General features: G+C 46.2%; 1 protein-coding gene across 1 annotated transcript; it reads left to right on the forward strand.

The window, feature by feature from the left end:
* The first annotated feature begins 5583 nt into the window (after positions 1-5583).
* On the forward strand, positions 5584-6858 carry LOC146202093 (uncharacterized). Its single transcript, XM_084600139.1, has one exon. It carries the CDS (start codon positions 5584-5586, stop codon positions 6856-6858), a length of 1275 nt encoding a protein of 424 aa, XP_084456265.1.
* Positions 6859-14241: the final 7383 nt, after the last annotated feature.

The raw sequence follows: 14241 nt of genomic DNA on the forward strand, positions 1-14241 counted from the left end.
ATAGTTAAGCTGGGTTAGTTGCACTTATGAATCTAAAAAACTTGTGCTGAAGTTACTTATGAAACGGCTCCATGGTTGCGGCCTTCGCTCGATTCAAACGGCTCCGTTCTTCAGTTTGTGCGGTAATTACTGTTAACCTTGGAAATCAAACTAGCGCACTTCAAAACAAAGACACAGGGTGAGAACGACACCACAGCGCTGTTTTACTTCAACTGGTTTTTATTAGACAGTGACACAATATATATATGTACGAAAAGTGGGCGTGAAAGAATTGATAACTGCTGAGTTTGCACGTGGCGTAAAACACCGAACGCAAAGTTAAAAGGCGCACGATAACAATATAGGTCAAAGCAAGGCAGAACGGCAGGGCTATAAAAAATAAAGAAGCGAAAAACGGGGAGGCATGTAGGTAAAAACAGTAAAGAAGGCACGATCCGAAGATACATAAACTAAAATCGAAAAAAGGCTAAAAGGGGCATTAAGAGCGATAAAAACCAATAGGGGCATTAAGAGCGATAAAAAAACACAAAAGGGGCATTAAGAGCGATAAAAGAGTCAAAAGGACAATTAAGAGCATTACAAGACAAAAAGGGCATTAAAAACAGAATACCTAAAACAACCAAGGCCAGGCCGCTAGAGGCTGAGGAGTGTACCCGGAATCTAAACATTAAAACTACTGTGCGTCTGATTCAGATATTCTAACTCGCGTTTAGTCAGGGCTATTGAGGGTGTGCTAACACAATTTTGACCTAGGTTTAGAATGTGAGCGGCTTCTATGATTTCGCGTGTATACTGATGTGCATTTCTCGCAATGACAGTGCAATTATGAAGGGATGGCTCACAGGGCTGAGAAGGAGAAAGACACAGGGTGAGAAGGACTTCTCACCCTGTGTCTTTGTTTTGAAGTGCGCTAGTTTGATTTCCAAGATGAATTACCAACTAGCCCGTTCTTCCACCCTTGCAAATTACTGTTAATCTTGATTTTTAAAACACCTAGCTTGAGTTTTTGAGGCATGTTGATTACGGTGGCTTTGGCGACGCAAACTGGGTGACTTGACTACGAATTCTATTGGCTTTGTGATATCCACGCTCTGAAAAACGCGGGAACGTTATCGGCTCGCCGCTCTCATTTCTGGTCCTGGAATTCTCGCACCGCGTTTTCAGCAGCAGATGCTACGAGGGGTGATTGGAAAGTTTTGTAACTCGCTTATAAAAAATCTGCCGCAAATAAAAAAAGTTCATAGGACTCCGAAACGCTGCAACGATGTCATGTTTCACATGACTGCTGAACCGGGAGTCGCCAGTGGTCGGAGAGATCTCGAGATTTCCAAACTCAAGGCAGCATGCTCAGCTCCGCTTCCCTCGTCGTAGCCTCCCGCTGAAACAATGCAATGCAGCAGGAAGGTCAGCCAACCTGTCATCGCACACTAGTGCGAGCCTGCACGTGCCCACGCCATGAAAAACGGTAGCAAGCTGGCCACCTCATGCGCGTGCATACCGTAGCCGGCCGTTCACCGCATGCTACAAACACCGGCTGCGGCGAGACCACGCTATCGGGAGTTAAAGCTATAACGAACTGACACTGTAAAATCACAGTACACCACCAGCGAGGCCGGAGGCCCGTACAAGCGGTGCACATCAAGAATACACAGAAAGGGAATGTCAGGTGTTTATTGAGAGAGCCCGACCCTTCATCATTCAGACCCAATGGGCCTTGTACCTCCAGACATGCTTGTGAGCATTTCCCCCAACTACTGACGGCGTTGGCAGTCTTCTTCATCCGGGTTCGATTCATCCAGACTTGTGAGACCTTTTGTGAAGTCTCGGACGGGTGCATCGTAGTCGTAGGAATCCCTCACTTGGAATTCCTTGAACGGTTGTTCCATAGCACAATCAGACAGTTCGTCGTCTCCGCTTGGCCTGCCGCTGGTCTGGATGTTGGCGATAGTTGATGACGAGGCGGCCATGGATAGCGCCCTGTTGTTCGAAGTTTCGTTACGAATACTGCGGCCACTGGCTGTGTGTTCGACATGACGGCCGAAGGTTCCCTCCGCTGTAGCCATCGAGGGTCTCCTGACGCTGGTGGTTGAAACAGCGGACGTGGAGGAAGCAACCCGCTGCCTCCATTCAACCACCAGCTCCTCATTTGGCTGTTTTGAAGACCCTTCTGGCGATGCCGGTGACGGTCTTCTCACCTTAGTGGTCGACACTGCGGGGGTGGACTGAAGAATCCGTCGCTTGCATGGAACCTCTCGCTCCTCCTGGATGTTCTTCTCCGAAGATCCTCGGGAAGATGCCACCGGAGGCACTGTTGGCTCACTTTCATGGGAGTCGCCGCATAGAATTCGGCTCGCCTGCATCTGGCTGCTTAAAAATGAGAGCGTTTTCGAACGTGAGAATCAGAGATTCCGGTCTCGGGGGCAAGCCGCTTTGCGAATAAGCCTGGGTGCGCGCTATGCGCGTGGCGCTGCGTGCGCTTAGTAGAACGCCCGAGAGCGAAGGCGCGTGGAAGCTACCGGAGCGCCGCCGAAAGTGGACGAAGAATTGAAGTTACCTGCCTCGAAGTTACAAGCGAGAAACAAACTTAACGCTCGATATCTCCGACCCGAAATATTTCGTCATTGAAAAATCTTTTAGCAATCTTATAGGCGACCTTTAGGTAAAGCTGCACGAAAAATTATGTCGAATGCAACTGTCATATAGGATGGCTCCGTATGACTTAACGACCCTTGTTTCTGACCTCTAATATTATTATCTGGCGCCTCTGCAGCCGTAAGCTGCAACAGTACATAAAATACCACCCAAGGTAATTGTGACCCACCGTTTTAACCATGCTGTATACATGCTAGCCCTGCGAAGGTTGTTGGCTTATGCTGACTGTCATTAAATATATAATTAAGGCAACTGGCCCAATTTAACCTTTCTCCATATATCCAAGTCGAGATTGCATGCTCTTGTAGTCAGTAAGATAACGATTTTTTTTTTGTTTAAAGCATTTATATTCTCCGCCCATCAACTCGCGTGGGAGATGCGTCCTGTCAACGTTCTTCCCGTGGTTCAGCGGACATGCGACGAACACAGCAACCGCGAAGCCAGGCACTGGGGCATTTGCGAGGAATACGCAACGATGGCCGAGGGGCTTGTGACAACAAGGTCGAGGGCGTGACAAATTACGCGGCCACGGCAGGAAGGTATTGAAATACCTGTATTGAGAGCACTTGGAGCAAAAATAGCTGTTTCTAAATGGATACGGCGCAAAAAAGTTATGGAATATAATGAGGATCAGGCGGCACATACATGCCTAAGCGTTACTATTTTATACAACATGATACACGATTATATTGTGGCTTAATGTAAACAAATGAAATATACATTAACGCTCGCTTCTGAATTATATATTGTGCCGTGTAAATTTTCTTTCATGTGACTCAGACCACGCGAGATATGCAGTAGCCGCCGACTTTTCATTCAGGGGTGGTTTCCAGAGCCCCGCCCCCTCCGAAATGAATGCTCGTGATCTATCGAGGACGCCGGGCTTCAAACGAGGGATGGAAGGCTCCCGGTGTACGGCTCTGACATGTGGTAACTGGCAGGCGGCACTAAATGGTCATCGCGTTGTATGACCCCCTTGTTGTGGAATAATATTATCGCAGAACTTTTGGACTATTCAATGCCTCCTGGTGTCTTCTTACAGGCGTATGCTGACGACACCATAGTATTGATACCGGCCAGAACGCGACATGAACTCGAACAGTTGTGTACAGACATCCTCGATAGGATAGCCAGCTGGGCCTCCCAATCCCGTGTCACCATCTGTCGTGCGAAAACATTATGTATGCTATTTTCTCATGGCGTGAGCGGTATAGAAAAACGTAACAGCACCGTGCGCTTTGCGAGCCAGCCGCTGAGCTTCAAACAAGAACTAAGAATTTTAGGTGTTGTTTTTCACCGCCATCTCACATTTTTACCTCATGCTAACTTCCTGCGCGACAAGGCAGAGGTACTCACTTCGCGCCTCGTCACATTTCTTTCATTTCATCGTTCGATACCCCCTCTTCTCTCCGTAGGCTTAATTTTCAGGTGATACAGCCCGCCTTAACCTTTGCTGCTCCAGCTTGGTGGTCTCGCCACGTTCATTCCCGCCTTCGGGATAAGATAATTACTTTGTAGCGTGTCCCTCTTCTCGCTCTCACTGGAGCATTCCGTACAACGCGCACGGCTGCTCTCTAGGTGCTCCTCCGGGTACCTCCTCGACCCTTTGCTGGACCGCCTCTTTGCAGAGTACAGTCTCTTAAACGGCGTGGATCCCGTCCTTTTTGGAGGTCACGCTTATCTCCCATCCGATATTTTTCCACGCTTTGATTTCTGGTGTGACCATACCTCTCTGGCCTTTCCTTTCTCGTTCACCCGTCTTCTCCCTTCTAATTTTCCCTTTCAGTCCTACCTTCCAGGTCTTCATATTTGCACGGACGGTTCCTATACATCCCGCTCTGTGGGCGGTGAGACAGCCCTCAGTGCCTTCGGCTTAGAGGCTGTTCCGTTTCACGAGGCTTGTTGTTATGCCCGGCACGCCCCTTCTCCTTTACCCTTGAACATCTACTCTGATTACCTTTCTCTTCTTCAGACTATTCATTCTCTTTCCACTCCAGATTTCCGCATCCGCGACATAAAATTCTACCCTTGCTACCATTTCTCTTCACCGTCCTGTCTTTTTATATCATGTCGTTGCCCACTTTGGTTTCTGGGGCAACCTGCTAGCAGACCGGGCAGCTTCTCTGGCATCGACGCGTGGCCTCTTACAACCGTCGTGGCTATCGCCTTTGTCTGTGCGCACTTGTATGCGCACTACTGTTCTAAAGCTCTGGGCATTCATGCGAACCGCAGATCACTCAGACACCCTCTTATCTATTTTTGTCCCCTCCATTCTTCATCTACCCCTCTCTTTCCCTCCATCCCGATCTCTTGTTCCTCTCCTAACGGGCCACGGCCGCTTTCCTTCGTACTTCCATCGCTTTGCACTTATCTCTTCGCCTTCCTGTCCATGCGGTGAAGCTAAGGGTGACGTGATTCATTACCTATGCGCCTGTCCACTTACTGCGGATATAGCAAAGGTGCTGCCTGGGTATCCTAACTTTGTTTCCTCTCAAGACTTCCTTTCTTTATTATCCTCCGCTCGTTCTCGTGCGCTGCTTATACGCATTGTCGTTCGTGTCTCTTCTTTGCTTCCACCTGTCAATCGCGTTCATTCCCGCCCGGGTGGTTCGTAGCACTACCGGTCGATACAAAGTCTTTAACATGTCTTGTGTGGTCGGGGGTGCTATATGGCCGATTTTGGTGGGCTGCGGCCCTGCCCCTGCCATGTGGACACGTGGCTTTCCTGTTTGAATGCCCTGAGTTCCCTCGTTTATTTTGAACTGTGTTAATACATAGATTTGTACATACATATATACATATATACATTACATACATAGATACATAGACAGTGGGCGAGGTGGCAGCAGTGCGAGCACCATGCTTACTCGCTGCCTGTTTCTTACGCATATTGCCTTCCTCGTTTGTTGTCACTTCGACTATGCTTCGTTCATGGCTCCTGACGTCACAACTCATGTGCACTCGCCGCCATCGCCGATGTTCTTGGATGAATCAGCTGGCCACTATACGAACTGTCCTATCTCTCTTACGGACCATAGTCTTGATCTGCCTGTCACCACACGTGTATGCAATCCGTGCAAAGTGACCGTCACTCTACGTCACCCATACCTCATCAAACCCAGTGACGGGACGTTCAAGGACCTGCCTATAAATTGCGTGCTGGACCGTTCCTTCATCAGTGGGCGAGGTGGCAGCAGTGCGAGCACCATGCTTACTCGCTGCCTGTTTCTTACGCAGGCATGTTATCTTCAGAATGCCCCTTGTATTCGCTCTGATGATCGATTTCTACTGCTGTTTCCTTGCCCACACCACTCTCGCAAGTGCTTTGCTTATGTTTCGCTGTACTCGCAAATTGCGACTTGTATTAGTAGACTTCTGAGGAGTGGGGATGTTGAAGGTAATCCTGGTCCTCCGCCATCAGCGATGGTTACTCGCTCTCAAAGTAATGTGAGCCCTTCAAATTCGGAAGCCGCCGCCGGTCAACCGTCGGTGTCAGATATGTTTGCTGAGCTTTTGAACGGACAGCGAAAATTAGCTCAGGATATTGCTGAAATTAAATCTTTTCATGAATCTATTAATTCACGTTTTGAGACAATTGAGTCGCGCGTGGCTGCTCTGGAGTCCTCGTTACAAAAGCCCGCCGCCGACAGTGGCAGTCTCAACAGTGAAGTTGTACGTCTAAGTTCCGAACTTCACAGTCTTTCAAATAAAAACGATGAGTTGGAAAACCGTGCACGTAGGAACAACTTAATATTGCATGGTCTGCCCGAATCCTCTGATGAAAATAATGAACGTCTCTCCTCTGACATTGCAAAATGGTTTGAGGAAGAACTCAATATGAGCTGCCCTCAAATAGAGAGGTGCCATCGTCTTGGAAGGCCTTCACATGACCGTCCCCGTCCCGTTTTCATGAAGCTTCTGGACTTTCGGGAGAAAGCTTCAGTGTTAAAAAATGGCCACAAGCTTAAGGAATCCGATTACCGTATATCGGAGGATTTTTCAATACGTGTCCGCAATATCCGGAAAAAGCTTTGGGAAGCGACTGAAAGTTTCAGAAGCAATGGCTGCACGGTCCGAATACGGTTTGATCATGTATTTATTGATAAAGTTCGGCATAACTGGAACAGTTCTTCTAATTCACTGGAAAAAGCATCCCGTAATGCGTCACTAAGTAATGCTACTAATGCAGTAGCCACTTCGCCTTGACTACCTTATCACAGCAATAACCTCCGTGTGTTAAATTTAAACGCTAGAAGCCTGCTTAATAAATTTACCGACCTTAACTCCTTGGTAACTGCTCATTCCCCTCACATTATTGGTGTTACTGAAACTTGGTTACATGGTAGCATATACGACTCTGAAGTTGCGTTAAGTGGATTCACGTTGCTGAGAGCTGACAGACCGAATGGTAGAGGCGGTGGTGTCGCCCTCTATATACAGTCACATTTGAAGTTTTCTGTCCTTGAATCTCCATGTGAAATTGAATTGCTTTTGTGTAAAGTTTATTTGGAAAACACATTCACATTAATTGGAGTGTTTTATCGGCCTCCTGGCTCTGATGATAATCAATTATTTCTTCTAAGTAAACTTTTGCATGATTTGAATCCGACAAATATAATACTTATGGGAGATTTTAATGTGCCAGGTATTCACTGGCCTTCTCTTAGCAATACCGGCCATGATGTCTCTTTCTCAAGAAAATTGTTACACCTTTCCTTATCACTTGGCCTCAAACAAATTGTTCATGCGAACACCAGGCAAGCGGCAGTCCTAGATCTAGTTTTTCTCAGCTCTAATCTATTCGAGAATGGTTTGCAGTGCTGTGTTACTGACGGCATATCGGACCATAAGGCTGTATTATTCTCAATCAGCTGCACTGTTCCCAGAGCCCGGTTTGAGTACAGCAGTTTTCGTGACTTCAACCAGGCCAATGATGTTGCTATAATTGACACATTACGTGAATCCTTTGAAATGTTTGAAGAATTATCTCTGACCAGTGATGTTGATGCTGTTGTGGGGTTTTTTGAACATATTGTTAAAACATGTATTAATCACTTTGTTCCGCTGAAAACAAAAAAGAAAAATAGAGATTTGCCATGGATAACAAGAAACCTACTGCATTTATCGCGTCGTGTTGCAAAATTGCGTAAGTCGAAAAGAAATGGCAATCCTGTCAAAATTGCAGAGTTCAATGATGCCAAGGAGGAGCTACGCGTCAGGTTAAAGTCTGCCAAGGATTTTTACTATTCCGTTACATTGCCAAAATTAATGAAAACTAACCCTCGCAAATTCTGGAAATCGATACTACCCAGTAACAGTACTTGCAACAGTTTTATAGTTAACGGCGTTCCTGTTTCAGATTCACTGACAATTGCTTCTGCTTTCAATTCCTATTTTCATTCTGTATTCACACTAGATAACTCTATCGTTCCTTCTTTTAGCTGTGACTCTTACCCTCCCATCGAAGATGTCGTCGTCTCTGGTACAGGTGTTCTCAATATGATCCTCCAATTAGATACTAAAAAGAGCTGTGGCCCAGATGACATACCTAACTCCTTCCTTGTGCGCTACTCACTTTGGACAAGCCGATATCTCACCACAATCTTCCGTAAATCATTATCCACCAGCACTGTTCCCCACTCCTGGAAGCTTGCCAAGGTCATTCCATTGTTCAAATCCGGTAGTACTCAACTACTGCAGAACTACAGACCTATCTCCTTAACAGCCCATTCATGCAAGTTACTCGAACATGTTATTTTCAAACATATCATTGAATTTCTTGAAACCCACAATATCCTAAACATTTACCAGTATGGTTTCCGTCAAGGCCTGAGCACCACTACCCAACTAATTTAATTTGCGCACCACATTTCTCAGTCATTAGATCTAGGTAGACAGGTCGACAGCATTTTTGTTGATTTATCTAAAGCTTTCGACACTGTCCCACACCCTAAACTCCTACACAAACTTAACTCTGTTCTAAAAACCCCTTCCCTGGTTGGTTGGATATCCAGTTTCTTAAATCAGCGTTCGCAGTCTGTATACTTTAATTCATCTGTTTCCACTCCTGTTAGTGTTTCATCCGGCGTTCCGCAAGGTTCCGTTTTAGGCCCGCTTCTTTTCTTATTATATATTAACGACCTGTCATGCTGTGTATCTGTAAAAATTCGTCTTTACGCTGATGACTGCGTCTTATATCACGAGATTAATACACCACTTGACCATGGAATACTTAACGACTCATTTTCTAATTTTTGTAAATGGTGCAAGGAATGGCAAATGAATATTAATTTCTCTAAAACTGTTTCCATGTCCTTTTCTAGATGCCCATCTCCTTCACATCTCACCTACAGTTTTCACGGCCAGGATTTAGAACGAGTCACCGAGTATAAATACCTCGGCCTTCATTTCTCTCATGACATCTCATGGTCTAAACACATTGACATCATATGTAATAAAGCTTTTAAACGTCTCGGATACCTCCATCGTACACTGCGTAAAGCCCCAAAGGATACCAAACTGCTCACATATAAAACACTTATCCGCCCCATTCTTGATTATGCCTGTATCGTATGGAACCCTTATAAGAAATCCGATATCAAAAAATTAGAATCAGTTCAAATAAAAAACCAGTACGCTTCATCTTTCACAACTACGGCCGCGATTTTTCCCCTTCTTCACATAATACAGATTTAGGTCTCACAACCCTATCATCTCGCCATTAAATAGAATGTTTGAAGTTTTTGCACATACTGGTTCACTCTCAGCGCCTTCCATCACTAAATAATTATTTGAACATTAGCCAGCCTTCCATAACTAGAAGTTCCCATAGCCTAAATCTCATCCCTTTCTTTTCCCGCACTGAGACATTCCAACATAGCTTCTTTCCTCTCACCATTGAACTCTGGAATTCGCTGCCTGGACACGTCCGCTCGCTACCAATTGAACAATTCTTGACAGCCATTGCTTCCTAATGCCTTTTTATATATATGTATGTATATGTGTATGTGTGTATGTATGTATGTACATATATATGTGTGTATATGTGTATATATATATATATATATATGTGTGTGTGTGTGTGTGTATATATGTTTGTATTTGCTTGGTACAGTTTGCTTTGTTTGCCCACTCCTGCCATAGCCTCATCGAGGCTGCAGTATGTATAAATAAATAAAATAAATTTGTTCCGTAATGACAGTTAGCTGAACTCCTTTCGTTATTTTTTTTCACTAGTTTCGCATCAGTTTCCTTGTTCCTACCTGTTTCTCCTCCTTATTTTCGTTTCTCTCTCACACGTTTTTTTTTCGTTTTAGGGACCTGCATTTTTAACCCCCCCCCTCCCCGCCCCCCACTGAACTGCCCCCTCTCCATTCTCTTCCCTTTCTTTTATTCCCCTCGTCTTCTTTTCTTGACTTCTCTTCCTTTCCACAGTTCCCTGCCCCTTCCCTCACCGTGGTCACTTGCGAGCACATCGCAAGTTTCTTGGCACGCCATGAGCCGTTTTGTCGCTGGGCATTTCTGCCCTAAAAACCACTTTTCCCGCCCAACATTTGTTCCATAGTTTTCCTTTTCTTCTGATTGGCTTTCTTTAAATATTCCCTTGGGGAGTTTCTCATTTTCTTTTATATTCAATTGCTTTTTGCCTGCGATAACCTCTGGTTGGGTGCGGGCTTTCTCTCACATTTATTTAGATTTTTTTTTGTCAATTTGAGAGTTTAGATAAAGGGTTGTATGACGTCACGAGACCACATGGCATGGCTGAGGTGGCAGGCGCTGCCAACTCAGGCTTCGCTTTTTAGCCGGAAGGTTGGGATCGCTGAGAACCGAATTGCACCCTTGTGGGGACCACACCAGCCACAATTGAAGGGAGCGCCTTTCCCGCGGCTACCGATGCGCCGCCCTTTACCCCTTCCCTCTCCCCGCTTGTGCCGTAATAATGGATAAGCGGTACCAGCGCGGGGGCTATAAAGCGGAGCGTATGCCGCCGCCTCTCTCTCTTCCTCGCCGGATTGCCTTGAGTGTGGGAGCTCCTGCTGCTGGCTCCCGATCATGACACCCCTGACCTTCGGACATCTGAGATAAAGATATGCTTCTTTCACGGCCTGCTGTGTGTGTGTGTGTGTGTGTGTGTGTGTGTGTGTGTGTGTGTGTGTGTGTGTGTGTGTGTGTGTGTGTGTGTGTGTGTGTGTGTGTGTGTGTGTGTGTGTGTGTGTGTGTGTGTGTGTGTGTGTGTGTGTGTGTGTGTGTGTGTGTGTGTGTGTGTGTGTGTGTGTGTGTGTGTGTGTGTGTGTGTGTGTGTGTGTGTGTGTGTGTGTGTGTGTGTGTGTGTGTGTGTGTGTGTGTGTGTGTGTGTGTGTGTGTGTGTGTGTGTGTGTGTGTGTGTGTGTGTGTGTGTGTGTGTGTGTGTGTGTGTGTGTGTGTGTGTGTGTGTGTGTGTGTGTGTGTGTGTGTGTGTGTGTGTGTGTGTGTGTGTGTGTGTGTGTGTGTGTGTGTGTGTGTGTGTGTGTGTGTGTGTGTGTGTGTGTGTGTGTGTGTGTGTGTGTGTGTGTGTGTGTGTGTGTGTGTGTGTGTGTGTGTGTGTGTGTGTGTGTGTGTGTGTGTGTGTGTGTGTGTGTGTGTGTGTGTGTGTGTGTGTGTGTGTGTGTGTGTGTGTGTGTGTGTGTGTGTGTGTGTGTGTGTGTGTGTGTGTGTGTGTGTGTGTGTGTGTGTGTGTGTGTGTGTGTGTGTGTGTGTGTGTGTGTGTGTGTGTGTGTGTGTGTGTGTGTGTGTGTGTGTGTGTGTGTGTGTGTGTGTGTGTGTGTGTGTGTGTGTGTGTGTGTGTGTGTGTGTGTGTGTGTGTGTGTGTGTGTGTGTGTGTGTGTGTGTGTGTGTGTGTGTGTGTGTGTGTGTGTGTGTGTGTGTGTGTGTGTGTGTGTGTGTGTGTGTGTGTGTGTGTGTGTGTGTGTGTGTGTGTGTGTGTGTGTGTGTGTGTGTGTGTGTGTGTGTGTGTGTGTGTGTGTGTGTGTGTGTGTGTGTGTGTGTGTGTGTGTGTGTGTGTGTGTGTGTGTGTGTGTGTGTGTGTGTGTGTGTGTGTGTGTGTGTGTGTGTGTGTGTGTGTGTGTGTGTGTGTGTGTGTGTGTGTGTGTGTGTGTGTGTGTGTGTGTGTGTGTGTGTGTGTGTGTGTGTGTGTGTGTGTGTGTGTGTGTGTGTGTGTGTGTGTGTGTGTGTGTGTGTGTGTGTGTGTGTGTGTGTGTGTGTGTGTGTGTGTGTGTGTGTGTGTGTGTGTGTGTGTGTGTGTGTGTGTGTGTGTGTGTGTGTGTGTGTGTGTGTGTGTGTGTGTGTGTGTGTGTGTGTGTGTGTGTGTGTGTGTGTGTGTGTGTGTGTGTGTGTGTGTGTGTGTGTGTGTGTGTGTGTGTGTGTGTGTGTGTGTGTGTGTGTGTGTGTGTGTGTGTGTGTCTTTCCTCTCCCTCGGGCAGAGGAATCGCCCACACCCTTTAGGGCCCTTTTATCACGAGCTAGGCACACTGTACATAGGCCACACCGGCACTTTTAGTAAGGAACGGTTAAACGCAGATTTACACCTATGTCAGGTGATATTTCGCATAGCGTGGTGTATTAATTGCGACTGTTTGCTACAGAGTATGTGTGAAATACTGTAGAGGCATAAGTTCAGAAATTAGCTATTAAGCGAGTTGCAAAGTGTTTGAATGCGAGCGAAGTTCAGCTAGGGGAGGCGCGGGTAGCAGGCGTTAACGTGACGACGCTTCGGCTTTTTTTCCCTCCCTTTTTTTCCGACATATTGGTGCTAATAACGCTCTCGCGTTGAAAATCGCCCGTCTCGTGACGTCATATGCGATCTATTTTCAACAATGTTTATAACTTAGATGGAAAAGCAACGAAATTAACCAATCGTTGATTTTTAGGTCATTGGTCATACTGCGGGTCACAATGGTGGATCGCAACAGAAATTTGCATGTTTCTAGAATGTTGCCGCTCGACGAATCCTTCTTCAACTTTAGGATTGTGGTGCATCAACTTTACCAAATGAGCACTTTCTTTCTTTCGAATGCGCTATCCCGAAGCTCCCTAATGCGAATGCACTATTTCAAAGGTCTAACTGGGCCTTCAGGATGTTCGTGACAGATACTACGCCTTGCCATTTCTGCAAATCAATTATTATATTATGCGGGTGTCATCAGAGAGAGTGACGGATTCTGCGCCTTTCCTTTCTTGTAAGCCTATTAGTAATAAAAGCATCTGTAGGGTATGTAAAAAGGAATAATATTGATGATAGTAATTAATAATAAGCACTAATAAAATAATAATCCATGATAATTGCTAGGACAAAAGAATAAAAACTAAAACTAAGAAAAAAGTAACAAAATAAATTTAAAAATGACAAATCAAAAGGAAAATAAGAATAAAACACTCAAGGTAAACAATAAAATTACAAAAAAATTAGCTCTGGTTTACCTTGTGGTTAAACCTGGATTTACGCGAAGGCTAACTGCATGACTGCGCTTAGGTTCCGCTTGAAAGTCAAGACATGGCTTTTGCACATAGTAGCTTATTGTATGGTTTCAGCTTTTTTATCCCATAGGGCACTTTTGACCACTAAAGTGCGAGCAGGAGAAAGCGTCTGTTGCGCGCTGGTCCGAAGCTCTCCACTACGGCACCTCTTTCTCTCTGTTTTCACTCCCGGCACCTTCGCCATGACGCTAAAGCGTAAGCTGCCAGCCAACATATAAAGCTCCTTTAACCGAGCCGTATGATTGTGCCTGCGTGGCCTAGGGCTAACGTGAATGCAAAAGTTTTGACCGGCTGCTTGTGACATCCCTTATGAAAGGAGAGGCCCCAGTTAGCAACTCCTGCCAACTCTTCTCCTCCTCCTCCTCCTCCTCCTCCTCCTCCTCCTTATTCTTCTTCTAGCGGTTGCTAGGCAACGGCTTAAGGTCTGTGCGATCACGGCCAAGGTGCGACCGCGACGAAAGTGCGATCATGGCGAAGAGTCGAAGCGGCTGGCGTAGTGTAACTCTCGCTAGAAAACGCCGCCTAGCGCCAATGCATTCGCATACTCCCAATGTAGTTTCCGCAGTGATTTCCGAATTTTAGTGCGAATGCACTATTTCACGAGGTCTAACCGGGCCTTCAGGATGTGCGTGGTTTGACCTTGAGTCTGACCTCGCCGAACAAGGTAGAGCAGCCATAGCCTCCTTTATATCCAACAGTTGACTACGGCACGTCAAACCACGCCAGGAGGGCGAGTGAGCCGGGTCCTTTCATGTCTCGACCGAAGGAGCGTGCCGCGTCCGGCGGGCTGAGTTGGAACGGAAGAGAAGACGCCGTAAACGTGAACACGTTGCTTAATGTGTGTGTATCTAGAGTGCAAACAAATCTTAAATTACGGATAAAAACGAAACAAATGCCGACCAAGAGCTAAACGGAATTCAACTGTGCATTCGCATATTTAACCCGTTTCATCAGAGTCGAAACCTTGATACCTTTTTCTCTTTCTTGTCTTGTTAACGGATTCCATAAAAAGTCTGCCGAAAACGCAACATCTTTGCCTTTCCGTTTGTAGTATTTTGTCATACCTTGCACCTCATC

Source organism: Amblyomma maculatum, chromosome 1 (assembly GCF_055883805.1).
Source record: "Amblyomma maculatum isolate TAMU_Amacu chromosome 1, ASM5588380v1, whole genome shotgun sequence".
Classification (NCBI taxonomy): Eukaryota; Metazoa; Arthropoda; class Arachnida; order Ixodida; family Ixodidae; genus Amblyomma; species Amblyomma maculatum.

Excerpts from the sequence above, each read along its gene's own strand:
- LOC146202093 (XM_084600139.1), top strand. The coding sequence starts at position 5,584 with ATGGCTCCTGACGTCACAACTCATGTGCACTCGCCGCCATCGCCGATG.